The following is a 17,925-nucleotide window of genomic DNA, read 5'->3' on the forward strand; positions in this document are numbered from 1 at the left end:
ATACGATATTTGACAAATTATATGCATAAATTAGAGATTAGAATTTATCCAACTGTTAATAGGGGTCTGAAAACAACAAATACGAGTTCAGTTATGGATGGCCTGACGTGGTAGAATATTTATCGATTAAATCATTTTACTATTTCAAAATGAATGGTTTTGTGGCGTTTTACCAATAGTTTTTATAGTTTCTTTGTATTACAATTATCATTGAATGCATTAACCCACTTGTTTTGTGATGTAATTTCAACCTCTATGATTGATTACGTAAGATTATAATTTTAAAATTTATATGCGCTTTTGCATGTCATAGTCTACCCACGTGATGCCACTACGTCATTAAGAAAGAAGTTATGACAGGTTCGGAGGTGTCATAAATATTTAGTGAGGTTGTTGTACCCGATCTTGGTAAAGAGGGCTTCGTGAAACGGTTAGCGGACAAGTAGCTCACTATCTCCGATTTAGTCAAGAAGTTAGACTTATGACGGTGTTGAGAAACGGGCCCCAGTGTCTGTACTGTAGCTGTGCGCAGCTGGGTTTGTGCGCTGGCGCTGGCTTCAGCTAGCCTGGCATGCGTGAAACACGGATCTTGAAGTTCGGATTGTAAATCAACCCAGGAATCCAACTGAGATTTTTTAGCTTGTCTAAATCGATTTAAAGATGTCACAGCCATACAGTTCATCAGGGTTTTGTGAGTGTAAATCTTCTTCTTGAAATATTTATATTTTGAATGTTCACGACTATTTCCCGCAAAATAAGCGCAATTATGTCACCGTTGCTTTTCATGAAAATGAAAAATCACAGTCCCATACATTGAATACCTTGTATTATGATTTATGTTAGACCAAAAGCTTCGGTCTCTGTTATTGTTAATATGTTGGTTGTTCAGCTGAACTCCGTTGGCTTCACTCACCAAATACAGAGACCGAAGTTCTAGCGCGATCTGTACAGGGGACTCAATGGCCATATGTTTATGTACTTAAGATTGGATAAAACGGGGAAGTGAATTTACGCGACAGCTGAGGTAAGTCTGTTTTTGTTCCTTTTAACTTGATTTTTCTCAGTTTTTTGGCAATTAATGCCAAGAGGGAATATTAATTTGCATTTTGGTCGCGTTAATTTTCAAAAACTTTATTCATATTTAAAGACAAGAATTGAAGAGCCCAGACGGGGGGATTTTGCATTGCAAGTCCCCTAATGGTGGCTGCACGCTAGCTAACCTAGCCAGGCGGCTTCTAGAGAGTAAAAATCATTTACTAACGTAAGGTCACTCTCATGAAGCCAGGGCTTCCGTCATATACTTTTGTGTGTACCACCAAAAAACCTGAAACTTTCGCCCCCGAGATTTCTACTTTCTTTCTAAAAGATCTAGCCCTAAATCATGTACATGGGATAAAACTTCATTTCCGACATTTCTACGCTCTCGTTTTTATTTTTGAACAAGAATTCATCAAAAAAATGAGAGAAATATTGTGTAAAGACGGAAGAGACTTGCCCAATGTTTACGCCGCCATCTTGTTTCCTATTGTTCTTCGCCAACGTTACAGACGCGTGACACAATATTTCTCTCATTTTTTTGATGAATTCTTGTTCAAAAATAACAACGAGAGCGTAGAAATGTCGGAAATGAAGTTTTATCCCATGTACATGATTTAGGGCTAGATCTTTTAGAAATAAAAGTAGAAATCTCGGGGGCGAAAGTTTCAGGTTTTTTGGTGGTACACACAAAAGTATATGACGGAAGCCCTGGCTTCATGAGAGTGACCTTACGTTAGTAAATGATTTTTACTCTCTAGAAGCCGCCTGGCTAAGCTAACCCAGAGAGCTCCCGCCCGCGCAGCGGGCGGGAGCCCAGAAGCTTACCGTGTATTTTACCATTGTCACCGGACTAGGGTGATTTACGGTCTAAATATTTCTCCAAATGAATTGTGAAAACAGAAAGTATACAATTACCACGATTATATGGATGAAGGTCTAACGAGTGGCAGATTCCTGACATCTGGGCACAGTCTGGAACCTAAAAAAAACGAAAAGTTCTCTCCTTCTACCCCGTCTCGATCGGCCATTTTTGTTAAAAATCGTAACAAAATGGCCGAGTTTTTTGGTGGTACACACAAAAGTATATGACGGAAGCCCTGGCTTCATGAGAGTGACCTTACGTTAGTAAATGATTTTTACTCTCTAGAAGCCGCCTGGCTAAGCTAACCCAGAGAGCCGGTAAGCTTCTAAGCTTCTGAGCCGGTAAGCTTCTGAGCCGGTAAGCTTCTAGGCCGGTAAGCTTCTGGGCTCCCGCCCGCTGCGCGGGCGGGAGCTCTCTGGGTTACACGCTAGCGAGCCGTCTGTGTATGAGGAGAAATAAAAAAAATAAAAAAATGTTAAAAAACTCCTCGAAACAGACGGCTGCCAGCTGTCTAGATTTATGTAGGCCCTAGTCATGCTAGTACGGTAAATTCCTCACACCCACTCTAGACTAGGCACCATGCCTATCAATTCCTGTGTTAAAATAGTGAGTGCACGCGAATCAGAAGTTGGACTTAAATTACTAGATATTACCATGGAGCTCTATGACGAAATCTATTTTTAAATTAGACCCTAGATACTACTTATGGAAAATAATGTATAAATAGTACTCGCCTGGTCTTTTCTTCACTCTAAGCACCAAGGCTATTAATTCCTGTGTTAAAAAAATGAGTGCACGCGAATTAAATGTTGGACTTAAATTACTAGATCTTACCATGGAGCTCCATGACGAAATCTATTCTTAAATTAGACTCTAGATATTACTAAATTGAAAAAAATGTATAAATAGTACTCGCCTGGTCTTTTCTTGGGGTATTGAAGCCTTTTTGTCCAGAACTTGCTCAACTTTTGCGGCAAATTTTGTCGCCATAGGGTTGTGCACATTCTGGTTTAATACTGGTTGTCACGTGACACGGCAATGTCGTTAGGCTGTTTGGCCTGTATTCAAGGCGTTCTATCCGTTATGATTTTATATTGAATGAAGCAATTTCCATCAGGTATAGGCCCCTATCAAGTCAAAATAAATTAAGAGGCTTTTATAGGAGGAAATTATAATTTGTTAACAAATTTTCGGCATTACTCCTATTTCAAGGCTCCACATTAACTTTTTTTGGTGGTGGCCCGTTCGGGCCACCAAAACCATCAAATAATTTTTTTTGGTGGCCCGATATTAAAGTTTGGTGGCCCGAAAAATATAAAGAAAAACATTAAAAATGAATAAAACAAACTTCTGAAATATTAATTCTGCAGCCACTACCACTAAGTTACTTTCACTTTATACATCTTGTATGTAAACCTTGCTTGCTGTTATTTTACTTTGCTAGTTGATAATTGTTTCTATCGTTGTAAAAATGAAATGATTGAAAGTGAATAAATGAATTGTATTGTTCGCAGGTTGTGTGGACTTTTTTTAAATCTCTGTGTAGAGATAATGGTAAAGTAAATAAATAGTGCATAGCAAACTCAGATAGCTGTACAAAACAATGGTTTTTCCTTTCTTCCTCTTTGAATCCTAAAACCTAGATTATGCATGCCCCAAATCCAGTTTATTTCTGTTTTCTCTTTTGCAATTTGCAGCATATTATAGAAGGCGAAAATCACAGAAAAATATGCTGCAAAATTAGAATAATGCATGAAAGGGGGAAACAAACGAAAATAATTTTCAAAAAGTATATAACAAAAAGAAAACAAAAATAATAAAAGAAATTAGTAAAATAAAACAAAAGAAAGAAAATGAAGAAAGAAAAAAACAAAGAACAGGGAAAAAAAGAAAAAAAGAAAAGAAAAAAATCAGAGAGAAAAAAGAAAAGAAAATGAAAGAAAAATTAATAAAACAAAGTTAATATAAAAATGGGGAAAAGGGGAAAATTAAGAAGCCATTACATATATTTTTTAACAGCTGTGGCAACAGTCTATTCTGACTGGAATATAATTAAAAGCCAAGCAAATAATTTTCACTTGCCTTTTGGGAATGGCACATTTCTATTTTTATATCCTTTAGTTTGTATTATTTTATTTTCAGTAGAAAAATATTTTTTAATCAGGCATATTCAATAGGAAGGGGTATAAATGGTTTAACCACTGTCAAAAAAAAAAGGAAAAAAAAAAAAAGAAAACGGCAAAAACTATATCTGGAAAAAAAGTGTGAGAAAAGTCCTTCCCTATATTTGCCAAAATGTTGGGAAAAAAAATCACATTTCATATCAATGAAATGCCTTCCCAAAGTATTTACTTTTTCAAGAGTGGTTTTAGAAGTCATTTATAAACAAGAAAGAGAGAAACTGTCTGTTTGTTTAAGGCTAGAAAATACACAGCTTCGAAAGAAACCAAGTATCAACATACATACAAATGCACACGTGGGACTGTGATGTACTTGCCTATGTGTTTTTATGTGTATTAATTCATGTGGAAATCGGTCTTTTTGAGTCAAAAGAGAGGTCATAATTCCTCTTCTTAATACTTGCAAATAATCAGGGTACACCAGATTTTCGTAATATAGACTGTAGAATTGCATTTCATTGGTGTAAAAGGTGACTTTGACTTAGATTTTCAAAGTTCTGTGGAAGATTTCTCAGCAGCAACATTTTTTATCGCAGCTCCGGTCCCTGAGTCTAAATAGGCCGAGCTAGATCTAGAGCACAGCTGTATGCAGTGGCTTCATGCAAAGCTCACGCCAGCCGGCCGGCGCGGCTGGCTGGATAATAGCTACTGTATGCTATAGCTGTAGGCCTAATATGCAAACTTTGTGTGTGTGTATTTGTGTGTAGATCAACAAAAAGGGCGCATGACGAACTGGCTTGCAATTTGAGCTGTAGAAAGTTGATAAATGCGTGCAAAATTGGAAGAAAAATTGCGCTACTTTGAAAATTATTGGTTGCCCGATTCGGGCCACCAAAACTTAACATTTTATCAATAATGGTTGCCCGAGGTGATTTTTTGGTGGCCCCGGGCCACCGGGCCACCGCTAATGTCGAGCCTTGCCTATTTGTTTAAGTCAGACTGACTTATGATCATATGATTTTCATTACAGATCGAAGTCAGACTGACTTATGATCATATGATTTTCATTACAGATCGAGCATACTGATCTTATGATTTTCATTTACAGATCGAGCATACTGATCTTAAACAAATAGGAGTAATGCCGAAAATTTGTTAACAAATTATAATTTCCTCCTATAAAAGCCTCTTAATTTACTATCTATTGTCCACGGCGGACGGTATTTGAATATTAATGAGTCAGAAAGAAGAGGATCGAGGGTATTTGAATTCCAGTTCATCGTGGCTTAGCCGTGAACCAGAATAGCCTGGTGGTTGAGTCTTAGATTTTGACATAACATTCGGAATTATTCTCGCATGCATTTTTCTTTCCTTTTGCTTTTTTATGGCCTTTTATTTCTCTTCCCTTTCTCTTTCTTTCTTTCTTTCTTTCTTTCTTTCTTTCTTTCTTTCTTTCTTTCTTTCTTTCTTTCTTTCTTTCTTTCTTTCTTTCTTTCTTTCTTTCTTTCTTTCTTTCTTTCTTTCTTTCTTTCTTTCTTTCTTTCTTTCTTTCTTTCTTTCTTTCTTTCTTTCTTTCTTTCTTTCTTTTCCTTCCTTCATTCCTTTTCTCTTATCCCGTTTTTTTTTGGGTGAAATCCACTGGACCGGGGATCAAGGGCCAGCCTGCATGCCCCCGGCGGTTTACGCCTCTGCCGTGGATGTAAGCTATATATACGCATGATCTTAATCTTCATTATGATTCAAACTATATAGAGGCGCATCCAAGATTTTCCAAATTAAGTAGGGGGGGGGGGGCGGGGTGAATTTTCTCAAGTAAAATTTGACAACTCCCAAAAAAGGTTCTTACTAAAAAAAAAAAACGGTCATTATATTGTCTCGCGTAAAGTTTGACAAGTTAAAAAAAAATGGTCACTCAAAATGAAAGTCATTTTGTCCGCGTAATATTCGGCAAGCCCCCCCCCCCACAAAAATAAGAAAAGGGAAAGTCATTTTGTCCACGTGATATTTGGCAACCCCCCCCCCCCAAAAAAAAAAAACTATAGCAATGATCGAAGGTCATTTTGTCTCGCGTAAAATTTGACAATTTTTTTATAAAGTTGTCACTAAAAAGAAGGTCATTTTTTCCACCATTGATTATATTTGGCAAGCCCCCAACCCCCACCCCCATAAAAAAGTTTGTCCCTAAAAGTGATGTATAGAAAGTCATATTGTTAATTTGTTTCCAGTAAAATTTTGAATTTGGCAATAAAAAAAAAAGGCCAAAAAGAGAAAAGAATATGAACGAAATATCCCCATTACAAATTATGCTGTACGTGATTCTCATGAGGGGGGGGGGGGCACATAACTAGTATTAACAACATATTTAATTCCAAAATTTTTACTATAAATCTCAAAAGGGGGAACGGGCAGAAATGCTCACCCCAACCCCCCCCCCTCCCCCCCCCCCCGCCACTGATTCCAATCAATAATGACTTCTCTCTGCAATACTAATGCTTCGAAATCAAGATACTGAAGATTGATACGCTTAACATAAATTATGAACGTCTGACAAAAAGATAACCAACCGATCACCTGACCGATCAGCTGACCAGTACGCGTATCACTTCGGAGTTGATCACTCGTCGCAGGTGTGTGGAACGCTCACCGAAAATCAACAAAAAGGGCCTGAAATGTAAGTTTAACAATAATCCATTTTAATTTCAACTATATTTAGAACTTACTCAATTAAATGCGACCAAATAAAAGTTATATCTTAACACTGCAACTTGTATTAATGCGTACATTTACCAAAGTCTTGGGTTTGAAATCAGAACAGCATTGTCCAACCCATAATTTGGGTAATGTCGCCTATGAGGTCCATACGAGGTCCATACATGTTAATGTTTGGACCTCATTGGTACTAGGAGTGCTTTTCTTGGGGGTACTGAAGCCTTTTTGTCCAGAACTTGCTCAACTTTTGCGGCTAACCTTGTCGCCATAGGGTTGTGTACATTCTCGTTTAATACTAGTTGTCACGTGACACAGCAATGTCGTTAGGCTGTTTGGCCTGTATTCAAGGCGTTCTTTCCGTTATGATTTTATATTGAAGCATATTAAATCAGGTATAGGCCCCTATCAAGTCAAAATCGAAAGCAGGGATCGAGAGGGGGGGGGGGGGGGTGGAGCCAAAAATTTCCCAGTCACATGGTATGAAAATTATATCTTTTATGATTGTCCACGATCATTAGGGCAAACCCCTGTGTGGCAGTATAGTGTGATGAGTAAAAGAAAGAAAGAGGGCCAATGTAGGCCTACATGGCGGGTGGGAATAAAGTTGCTTTATATGTTCCAAGCGAGTGAAGCAAGCGAGAAAAAACCTTTTCGTGCAAATCTTACCTTACACTTTTCCTTTTCTTTTCATTAATTCCCTTAATTCCCTTAATTTCTCTTTTATCTTGATTGGATAACATTCGGGGGCCATCACTGGGCCTAACCATTCCATCGTGTACCCCCAGTGCAATATCAGCAGGTGGATCTCGATACCTCTGGATATTTAGCAATTAGACCTAATTATAGAAAAACATTTTGTTCAGGTTAATTGTTTTGACCCCCCCCCCAAAAAAAAAAGAAAAAAGGAAAAGCACATCATAGTTATACACCCCCCTTTTCTCATTTCACTTTTTCTTTTATCTTTTCCCTCCTTCTTTTTTTGGGGGGGATGGACCTTTTCGGGGGGCACCGCCCCTAGCTACGCGCCTACCAGATAAAGAGGCGAGCGAGCAAAGCTTTTGTCACTTTTATTACAAATATCAATTTTGCGATCATAGATTTTAACATAAAATTCTTGCATGCATTTTTCTTTCCTTTTGCTTTTTTATGACCTTTTATTTCTCTTCCCTTTCCCTTTTTCTCTCTATTTCTTTCTTTCTGTCTTTCTTTCTGTTTATCTTTCTTTCTTTTCCTTCCTTCATTCCTTTACTCTTATACCGTTTTTTTTTCCGGTGAAATCCACTGGGGATCAAGGGCCAGCCTGCATGCCCCCGGCGGCTTACGCCTCTTCCGTGGATGTAGGCCTAAGCTATACGCATGATCTTAATCTTCATTATGATTCAAACTAGAGGCGCATCCAAGATTTTCCAAAGTGGGGGGGGGGGGGGGGGGGGGAGGGGTGAATTTTCTCAAGTAAAATTTGACAATTCTAAAAAAAGGTTCTTACCAAAAAACCCCGGTCATTTTGTCTCGCGTAAAGTTTGACAAGTTAAAAAAAAAATGGTCACTCAAAATGAAAGTCATTTTGTCCGCGTAATATTCGACCCCCCACAAAAAAATAGAATAAGAAAAGGGAAAGTCATTTTGTCCACGTGATATTTGGCACCCCCCGCCCCCCCCCCCAAAAAAGGTTTTAACTATAGTACCGGGCTAAAGTAATGATCGAAGGTAATTTTGTCTCGTGTAGAATTTGACAAATGAAAAAAAGGTTGTCACTAAAAAAATGAATTTCATTTTGTCCCGCGTAAAATTTGGCAAGCCCCCCCCCAAAAAAAGTTTCTAACTATTATAAGGCTCGCAGGTCATTTTGTCTAGCATAAAATTTGGCAAATAAAAAAAGGTTGTCACTGAAAAATAATAATAATAATAACAAATAGAGGTATATTTATTACCCAGAGTAACCACTTCAGTTCCGAAAACTGTTCTCCCAGCGGGCCCTGCTATTATTACCCGAGCTTTAGCTGGGCTAAAAATGAAGGTCATTTTGTCCCATGTAAAATTTGGCAAGCCCCCCCCCAAAAAAAAACAAAAAAAAAAAAAAGAAAAGGAAAATGGTTTTTAACTAATAGTGATCGAAGGTCATTTTGTCTCGCGTAAAATTTGACAATTTTTTTTTAAAGTTGTCACTAAAAAAGAAGGTCACTTTTTCCACCGTTATATTTGGCAAGCCCCCACTCCCATAAAAAGTTTGTCCCTAAAAGTGATGTATAGAAAGTCATATTGTTAATTTGTTCCCAGTAAAATTTGACAAGCAAAAAAAAGGCAAAAAAGAGAAAAGAATATGAACGAAATATCCCCATTACAAATAATGCTGTGATTCTCATAAGGGAGGGGGGGGGGGGGCACATAACTAGTATTAACAAAATGTTTAATTCCAAAATGTTTACTATAAATCTCAAAAGGGGAACGGGCAGAAATGCTCACCCCCAACCCCTCCCCCCCCCCCCCGATCCGCCACTGATTCCAATCAATAATGACTTTTCTCTGCAATACTGATTTTTTGAAATCAAGATACTGAAGATTGATACGCTTAACATAAATTATGAACGTCTGACAAAAAGATAACCAACCGATTACCTGACCGATCAGCTGACCAGTACGCGTATCACTTCGGAGTTGATCACTCGTCGCAGCTGTGTGGAACGCTCACCGAAAATCAACAAAAAGGGCCTGAAATGTAAGTTTAACAATAATCAAGTTTAATTTCAACTATTTTTACAACTAAATAAATGTTTACCGACCGAATGAAAGGTATATCGGATAACTCTAACTTGTATTAAGGTGTACATTTACCAAAGTCTTGGGTTGGAAATCAGAACAGCATTGTCCAACCCATAATTTGGGTAATGTCGCCTATGAGGTCCATACATGTTAATGTTTGGACCTCATTGGTACTAGGAGTGCTCACACCCACTCCGTAGTACCAATGAGGTCCAAACATTACATGTATGGACCTCATAGGCGACATCAGTAGTATTTTGTGTTAGAAATCTTTGAGAACAGGATATTTCTATATTTATATCACAAGTAGAAGCTATAATTTATTGAAATTTAAATTTTAGTGTGTAAATGCATTGTTACAATGTTAGTAACAACAAAAAATGAAAGAAATTAAGGGAAACTTACATTTTGTCTTTTGACGACCTTTTCTTGATTTTCTTGGCAGTTGCTCTTCACTTCTGACTCGCGATCGGAGCTGATATGCAGATCACGTGATACGCGTTCTCGTCAGGTGATCGGTTGGTTATTCTTTTCGCCAGACGTTGATAGTTATATATTTCATAATGCTAGCATTCATCGTAAATTTGGGTGAAAGAGATTGAAGTTAAACAGCGCAAGCTTTAATTTTTTTAAAAAATAACGTTTAATTGATTGCACAAGTTTCGCCTTGGACATGTAGGATCATTTGGTCCAATATTGGCGTAACGCATAACTACGGGGGGGGGGGGGGGTGTCCCTACCACTACCGTCCACAAGCCAGCAATTATCTTTTTTTAAACCAAAATACTCCCCCCAGAAAAAAAGGAACCAGGGTTAAAGAGAAAGAGAATAATGATGGAATAAAAAATAATTCATTTTTTCAGCTTTTACTGTTTTATTCGACTTATAATCAAATATTAAATGGGGCTTAGAACAGCCTTTTTAAAAGTCAATTAATAAAAAATATTCCTCCTCGGGATTCGAGCTTTCATGAAATATCAATCTTTTTCATAACTACGAAAATATTTTAAATGTCCAAACTTTGTATTGGTATATAAAGCTTTAGCTCATGCGTTGCGCCCGTCTTATTTTAATGTTGTGATACAATTTTATGTTTCTAATGAATTCCTAAAAACACTAAATTCTCAGATCCTTTCGCAATCGAATGATTCGATTAAGCTAATGAATGATTATTATGTTTCATGAATTGTTTAAAAGGTGTCTCTCTATCAGTTTTGAATATTAAAAAAATGCTAGCTCGTGCGTTTTGCTCGCAACATTTTGATTAGTAAGAAGTTCTTGTAAATGCGAGTTTGATAGATAAATAACTAGAGAGAGGGTGGGGGGGGGGGTCCCTCAGCGTCTTGTCCTTGCTTATTCCAAATTTTTTTATTATGCTCGTGTTGTGAGTGTTTCAAAGTCTTTTCTTATTTTTTTACCCTTTTTTATTGTCTCGGAGCTTCCCTCTATTTCTTTTAACTATGATGTAGCCCTTTTACTTGTTTCAATTCTTTTATGTTCTCATTTCATTGAAAAAATAATTATTAAACTGACGTAGAAGACTTTATTACGAAATTTTGATATTGTTTTTTCTTGTTTGTTTGGCTTTCTGTTTTTCTTCTCCTCATCCTTCTTTTTCTTCTTACTTTTTTCCAATTCCTTATTTTCTCTGTTATTTTCAATTCATGAGGCATCCGCCAACTTATATACAACATCAAACACATTTAGAGGCGGATATCCAGTGAGGGGTTGTGGTGGTGTGCCCCTCTAAAAAAAGGAGGAAAATATGAAGGGAAAAAAAGAACTGGAAGGGGAAAAAATAAGAAAAAAAGAAAGACGATGATGGCAAAGATTATGATGATGAAAATTATCTTGGTAGAGATGATGGTGGTGGTGATGGTGGCGATGATGATGGTGGTAGTGGTGATGAAGATGAGAATGAAGTTGGTGATGATGATGATGACTAGATGTACTTTGTCTTTGAAAAAATTAAGTAGTGCAAAGGTGAATTCACTTAAAGTTTATTATGAAAATAGCAGAAAAAAATAATTTGAAAAATTGGTATGCGTTCGAGGAAAATCCATCCCCCACCCCAAAAAAAAAATTAAAGGTGAGATTTAAAAAAAAAATTATTTGTGACGGCGTAGGCCTATGCGAGCAGCTTTAGGATATAATTATGGTAAAAAAAGTAAATGAAATGTCAAGAAATACATGATAATGACTTTTATTGTACATTCAGTATTTCAATAGATAACTTTATACCCCTACTCGTTCCAAAAAGAAAAAAGTGGGTCATTACGGACCATTAAAAATGGGAAATTTTGGCATTTTATATTACATAGAATATAGAGCAACTGCTTGTTTATGGCGTCACAAATCAAGCATTCGAAATTCTATTAACTCCAATTAAAAAAAAAATAATAACACCTTCACGGATATTTTGAAATTATTTTTCTTATTATCACAATATTTTTATCAAGGTGAAATTCCCCTTTAATTTACAAAACAGTATCAGCATGATCAGTGTGAAGCGGTAAAGCATTCACCTGATAAGTATAGACCTGTCTATAATTCATGCGGCGCGCAGCGCGTGCGGCAATGTTTAATAATATATTGCTGTGAATAGAATGAATGTCATTAAAAACATAATCTCACAGATCAAATAATGCCAGCTCGACGCTCGAGCTGAAAAAATATATTTTGTGCCCTGATAATTTTTAACCCTAACCTAACCCAATTTCTAAGTATTTTTTTATCATAAACGGGATAACTATAGACAATTGATTGAAAACTTTATATTCTTTTGCGAAAATGAATATGAAGGACAACTTTTAAGAACACAGCCCGGAACACAGTTTTAGAGCGTTAGAGCGCGATTTATACGGATTTATACCTACAACCGCTAAATCCTCATGAAGCAGCTAGTTGGAACATTTCCTGATTCAATCAGCTTAATAATTTTTGCAACAGGCGCCAGTCCAACAAACAGACAAACATTTGCCCAAACGGACAACATCTCAACCTCTGCTCATTTCTTTTTGCACGGGCACATAAAATCTCTTTTCTCACTATTTTCTCCTGCCTTTTATTTTCCATTAATTTATCTTTCGTTCACTTTATTTCTGTCCTCTTTTCCCTTCTATTTTTTTCTCGTCTCACCGCTTTTCCTCATCCCCCAGCCCCCGACGCCCACGCAGATTCGCAAACAATATCAAGTGTACTGTTAGGCAAGGGCGGAAATCTCTCCCCAAAGGTAGCCGGGACCAGGGGCTGGAAAATTTGACAAGCAAAAAACAAACAAACAAAAACAAAAAAGAAGGTTTATCACCCCAAAAAGAAGGTCATCTTGACCAAAAGAAATTTGATAAGCAAACAAGCAAAAAAAAGGGCACCCCAAAAGTAAGATCGTCTCTTCCAAAATACATATTTCATTTCGATTTTGAATGAAAAGACCAAAAATAGTAGGGGGATGACATTTCATAATGTGCCCCCCCTACTATTTTAGGTGAGGGGGACATGTCCTAGAGTGCCTAGAGTGCTCACACCCACTCTAGGCGACACCGCAATACTTACCCGTGTTAATAAACTGGGACTCCACTCACGCGCATTTGGGCCGCCCTAGCTTAGAACTAAAGTTTATTATCTAGAAATTGTTAAACTATACTGATAAAATATGTTTCATTAAATAGCTTGATACTGTTTAATCGGTACTCACCGGTTCTTTTGTCATTTTCAGCCCGATTCTCACAATTCTTGGGAAATATTCGCGACAAATCTTGTCGCCATAGACAGCTACATGTCCATCTTTATTTATAAATGGAGAGCCCTTTACGATAGTTGTTAATGCCGCGGAGAAATCGTTAGGCATTTTGGCCTGTGTTCAAGGCGTAGCTGTTCTATTTTTTTTTTATAGGTATGAGATCGAAATCACAGCGAGTATTTACACTATTCCATAATGATTCCGAAAGGGAGGCGCAACACCCCCCACCCACATGGGCGCAAATTCCAGGGGGACATGTCCCCCTCACCTAAAATAGTAGGGGGGGCACATTATGAAATGTCATCCCCCTACTATTTTTGGTCTTTTCATTCAAAATCGAAATAAAATATGTATTTTGGAAGAGACGATCTTACTTTTGGGGTGCCCTTTTTTTTGCTTGTTTGCTTATCAAATTTCTTTTGGTCAAGATGACCTTCTTTTTGGGGTGATAAACCTTCTTTTTTGTTTTTGTTTGTTTGTTTTTTGCTTGTCAAATTTTCCAGCCCCTGGTCCCGGCTACCTTTGGGGAGAGATTTCCGCCCTTGCCTAACAGTACACTTGATATTGTTTGCGAATCTGCGTGGGCGTCGGGGGCTGGGGGATGAGGAAAAGCGGTGAGACGAGAAAAAAAAATAGAAGGAAAAAGAGGACAGAAAAAAAGTGAACGAAAGAAAAATTAATGGAAAATAAAAGGGAGGAGAAAATAGTGAGAAAAGTGATGGGTAGGTCGAGATTTTAGGTGTCCGTGCAAAAAGAAATGAGCAGAGGTTGAGATGTTGTCCGTTTGGGCAAATGTCTGTCTGTTTGTTGGACTGTCGCCTGTTGCAAAAATTATTAAGCTGATGGAATCAGAAAGTTCCAACTGCTTCATGTCATACCGACAGTGACAGGATTAAGCGGTTGTAGGTATAAATCACGCTCTAAAACTGTGTTCTTTATTAAAAAGTTGTCCTTCATATTCATTTTCGCAAAAGAATATCAAGTTTTCAATTAATTGTCTATAGTAACCCTGTTTATGATAAAAATACTTAGAAATTGGGTTAGGTTAGGGTTATCAAATTATCGGGGCAGAAAATATATTTTTTCAGTTCGCGCGTCGAGCTGGCATTAGTGATCAGTGAGATTATGTTTTTAATGACATTCATTCTATTCACAGCAATATATTATTAAACATAGCCGCATGAATTATAGACAGGTCTATAGTTATCAGGTGAATAATTTACCGCTACACACTGATCATGCGGATACTGTTTTGTAAAGGGGAATTTCACCTTGATAAAAAGATTGTGAAAATATAGGCCAAAGAAAAATAATTTCAAAATATCGGTGAAGGTGTTATTTAAAAAAAATGGAGTTAGTAGAATTTCGAATGCTTGATTTGTGACGTCATAAACGAGCAGTTGCTCTATATTCTATGTAATATAAAATGCCAAAATTTCCCAAATATTAATGGTCCGTAATGACCCACTTTTTTCTTTTTGGAGAGAGTATGAAGTTATCTATTGATATACTGAATGTACAATAAAAGTCATTATCACGTATTTCTTGACATTTCATTTACTTTTTACCATAATTATATCCGATATAGCTGCTCACAAAGGCCTACGCCGTCACAAATAATTATTAAAAAAATCTCACCTTTAATTTTTTTTTGGTGGAGGATGGATTTTTCCTGAACGCATACCAATTTTTCAAATTATTTTTTCTGCTATTTTCATAATTAACTTTAAATAAATTCACCTATAAACTTAATTTTTTCAAAGACAAAATAACAAAATTACATCTAGTCATCATCATCACCATCATCACCAACTTCATTCTCATCATCATCATCACCACTACCACCATCATTATCATCATCATCATCATCACCAAGATAATTTTCATCATCATCATCTTTCTTTTTTTTCTTATTTTTTCCCCTTCCCTTCTTCTTTTTTCCTTCCTATTTTCCTCCCGTTTTAGAGAGGCACATCACCAAATAAATATGTTTGTTGTTGTATATGCGGATGCCTCATGAAATGAAATGAAAGAGAAAATAAGGAAAGGGAAAAAGTAAGAAGAAGGATAAGAAGAAAAAAAGAAAGCCAAACAAACAAGACAAAATGATATCAAAATTTTGTAATAAAGTCAGTCAGTTTAATAATTATGTTTTCAATGAAATGAGACATAAAAGAATTGAAACAAGTAAAAAGGGCTACATCATACATGTAGTTACAAGAAATAGAGGGAAGCTCCGAGACAATAAAAAGTGTAAAAAAATTCAGAAAAGACTTTGAAACACTCTGAACACGAGTATAATATTAAAAAAAAATTGGGAATAAGCGAGGACAAGTAGCTGAGGGACCCCCCCCCTCTCTCTAGTTATTTACTCAAACTCGCATGTACAAGAGAAGAAATTCTTACTAATCAAAATATTGCGAGCAAAAAGCATGAGCTGACATTTTTTTAAAAATTCAAAACTGATAGAGAGACACATTTTGAACAATTCATGAAACATAATAATCATTCATTATAGCTACCAATCGGATTGCGACAAGATCTGAGAATTAGAAATTCATTAAAAGCATAAAATTGTATAACATTAAAATAAGACGGGCGCAACGCATGAGCTAAAGCTTTATATACCAATTAAACGATAATTGCTGGCTAGTGGGTGTAGTGGTAGGGACACCCCGCCCCCACCCCCCGTAGTTACGCAAACATGGGACCAAATGATCCTACTTGTTCCAAGGCGAAACTTGTGCAATCAATTAAATGTTATTTTTGAGAAAATTAAAGCTTGCGCTGTTTAAATTCAATCTCTTTCACCTAAATTTGCGATGATTGCTAGCATTATGAAATATATAATTATCAACGTCTGGCGAAAAGAATAACCAACCGATCAGCTGACGAGAACGCGTATCACGTGATCTGCATATCAGCTTCGATCGCGAGTCAGAAGTGAAGAGCAACTGGCAATAAAATCTGGAAAAACTCGTCAAAATGTAAGTTCCCCTTAATTTCTTTCAATTTTTTTGTATTGCTAACAATGCTTTAACTTTCTTAAACAAAAAATTAATGAATAGACAGTACGATAGCTCGTACTTGTCTTATAATACACAAATAATCATCTTCACAAAGATTTCTAACACAAAATACTACTGATGTCGCCTATGAGGTCCATACATGTAATGTTTGGACCTCATTGGTACTAGGAGTGAGCAGTAGCACCTAACTAGTCCTAGACAGCCGGCAGCTGGCAGCCGTCTGTTTCGAGGAGTTTAAAAAAAAAGATTTTATAATTTTTTTAATTTCTCCTCGTACACATATGGCTCGCGATGTGCAGCCGCTATTAAAAGTATACTATGAATATGATAAGGTGGTTAACAATGCAAAATCCCCCTGACGGGGCTCATCGATTTTTGTCTCTCCCATTCCCAGGCAAGACCCAAACGCTGCTGTAGTGTAACCACATTCAATGAACAAGGTTATGATATAACCCACCCATGGGTTCATATCGTCTCGCGTGCGAAGGAATATCAGTCATAATATATTCACACGACACACACGACACACTGAAAATAGATTGGGCTTTTGCCCACATAAAATATCACGCATAATCTGGTATTTCACATTCTGCTATGACACTTACCGAATCATTTAGATCCTTCCGTGACTTCTCCTTGAATTTTCTTTAAAAAAATATGTATATTTTCTTGATCTTTAGTGAAGATTTCACGGAGATAAAAATTGGTTGGCGTGGATATCAATTTTCTCCTATAGAGGGCGCGCGATTTATATTCATATCAAAGACACGACAAGGGAAAGACTAGGCACCTACACTATTTTACACGCAAATCCACGCAAGGCATTACGCGAAGTCCGTGAAGTGTCCAATCTTTTCATTGTATAGACTTTGGTATACCGTATTATTGATGTTCGTTAAAGCTTGTACTGCTGGTTTCGTTCCAGGCATGTGTATTTTTTTCAATTTTATTTTATTAGTCATCGTTTTAAATTAATTGCAAAAAAGTGTTATCATTGCCAATAGTAATCTTGAATTATATTTTTTAAGGTATTTCATTTATTGGTGCCCATAATTAGTAAATTAATCATAAGAATTGCACATTCAAAGAATTTAGACACAGTTATAAAATTATCGAGGAGCTGAATCAAGGTTGTGAAATTTATTAGCGCCACCAACGGGCTTCCTTGTATTTCCGTAGAAGAGACAAACGAAGTCACTTGCTAGGCCGAGGTAAGCGAAATTTGCTCTTTTTATCATGAAATCATTTCAAAATCATATGTATATTTTTTATGTATTGCTACTTACCGGAAAGAGCCCCGATGCGTAGCGAGAAGGAGTTTCGGCAAATATTACTTCAGCAATGAAGCAATGTTTGCCGACTACTTCAAATCCAGGGTCAAACACGGTCCCTTGTACGAGGTTAGTATACCGTATATATACTAACCTCGTATTAGTGTGAGTGGATATAACCTAACCCAGGGGCCGGCGCCCAGGAGCTCACCGTGTATTTACCCATACTCACAGGACAAGGGTAGATTATGGTCAAAATATCTAGCAGGGGCCAGTAGGCAGTAGCAAGATAAATTGTGAAAACAGAAATTATGCACTTACCACAATTATATGGATGAAGGTCTATCGAGTGGTAGAATCCTGACATCGAGGCACAGACTGGAACCTCAAAAAACCG

At 36.9% G+C, this 17,925-nt stretch overlaps 1 protein-coding gene across 2 annotated transcripts in view; it reads left to right on the forward strand.

The window, feature by feature from the left end:
• The first annotated feature begins 265 nt into the window (after nt 1-265).
• Nucleotides 266-17,925, forward strand: part of LOC129279323 (ubiquitin-associated domain-containing protein 2-like) — a 57,526-nt gene continuing 39,866 nt past the window's right edge. Inside the window, exon 1 of one of the 2 annotated variants that reach the window (XM_064111362.1) lies at nt 266-691. In XM_064111362.1, coding sequence (XP_063967432.1) covers nt 661-691 — 31 coding nt within the window. In that variant the 5' untranslated portion in view covers nt 266-660. Of the gene's footprint in view, nt 698-17,925 lie in introns of both variants that reach the window. The other variant, XM_054915412.2, reaches the window with a different exon arrangement.

Source organism: Lytechinus pictus, chromosome 16, assembly GCF_037042905.1.
Source record: "Lytechinus pictus isolate F3 Inbred chromosome 16, Lp3.0, whole genome shotgun sequence".
NCBI classification, from domain to species: domain Eukaryota; kingdom Metazoa; phylum Echinodermata; class Echinoidea; order Temnopleuroida; family Toxopneustidae; genus Lytechinus; species Lytechinus pictus.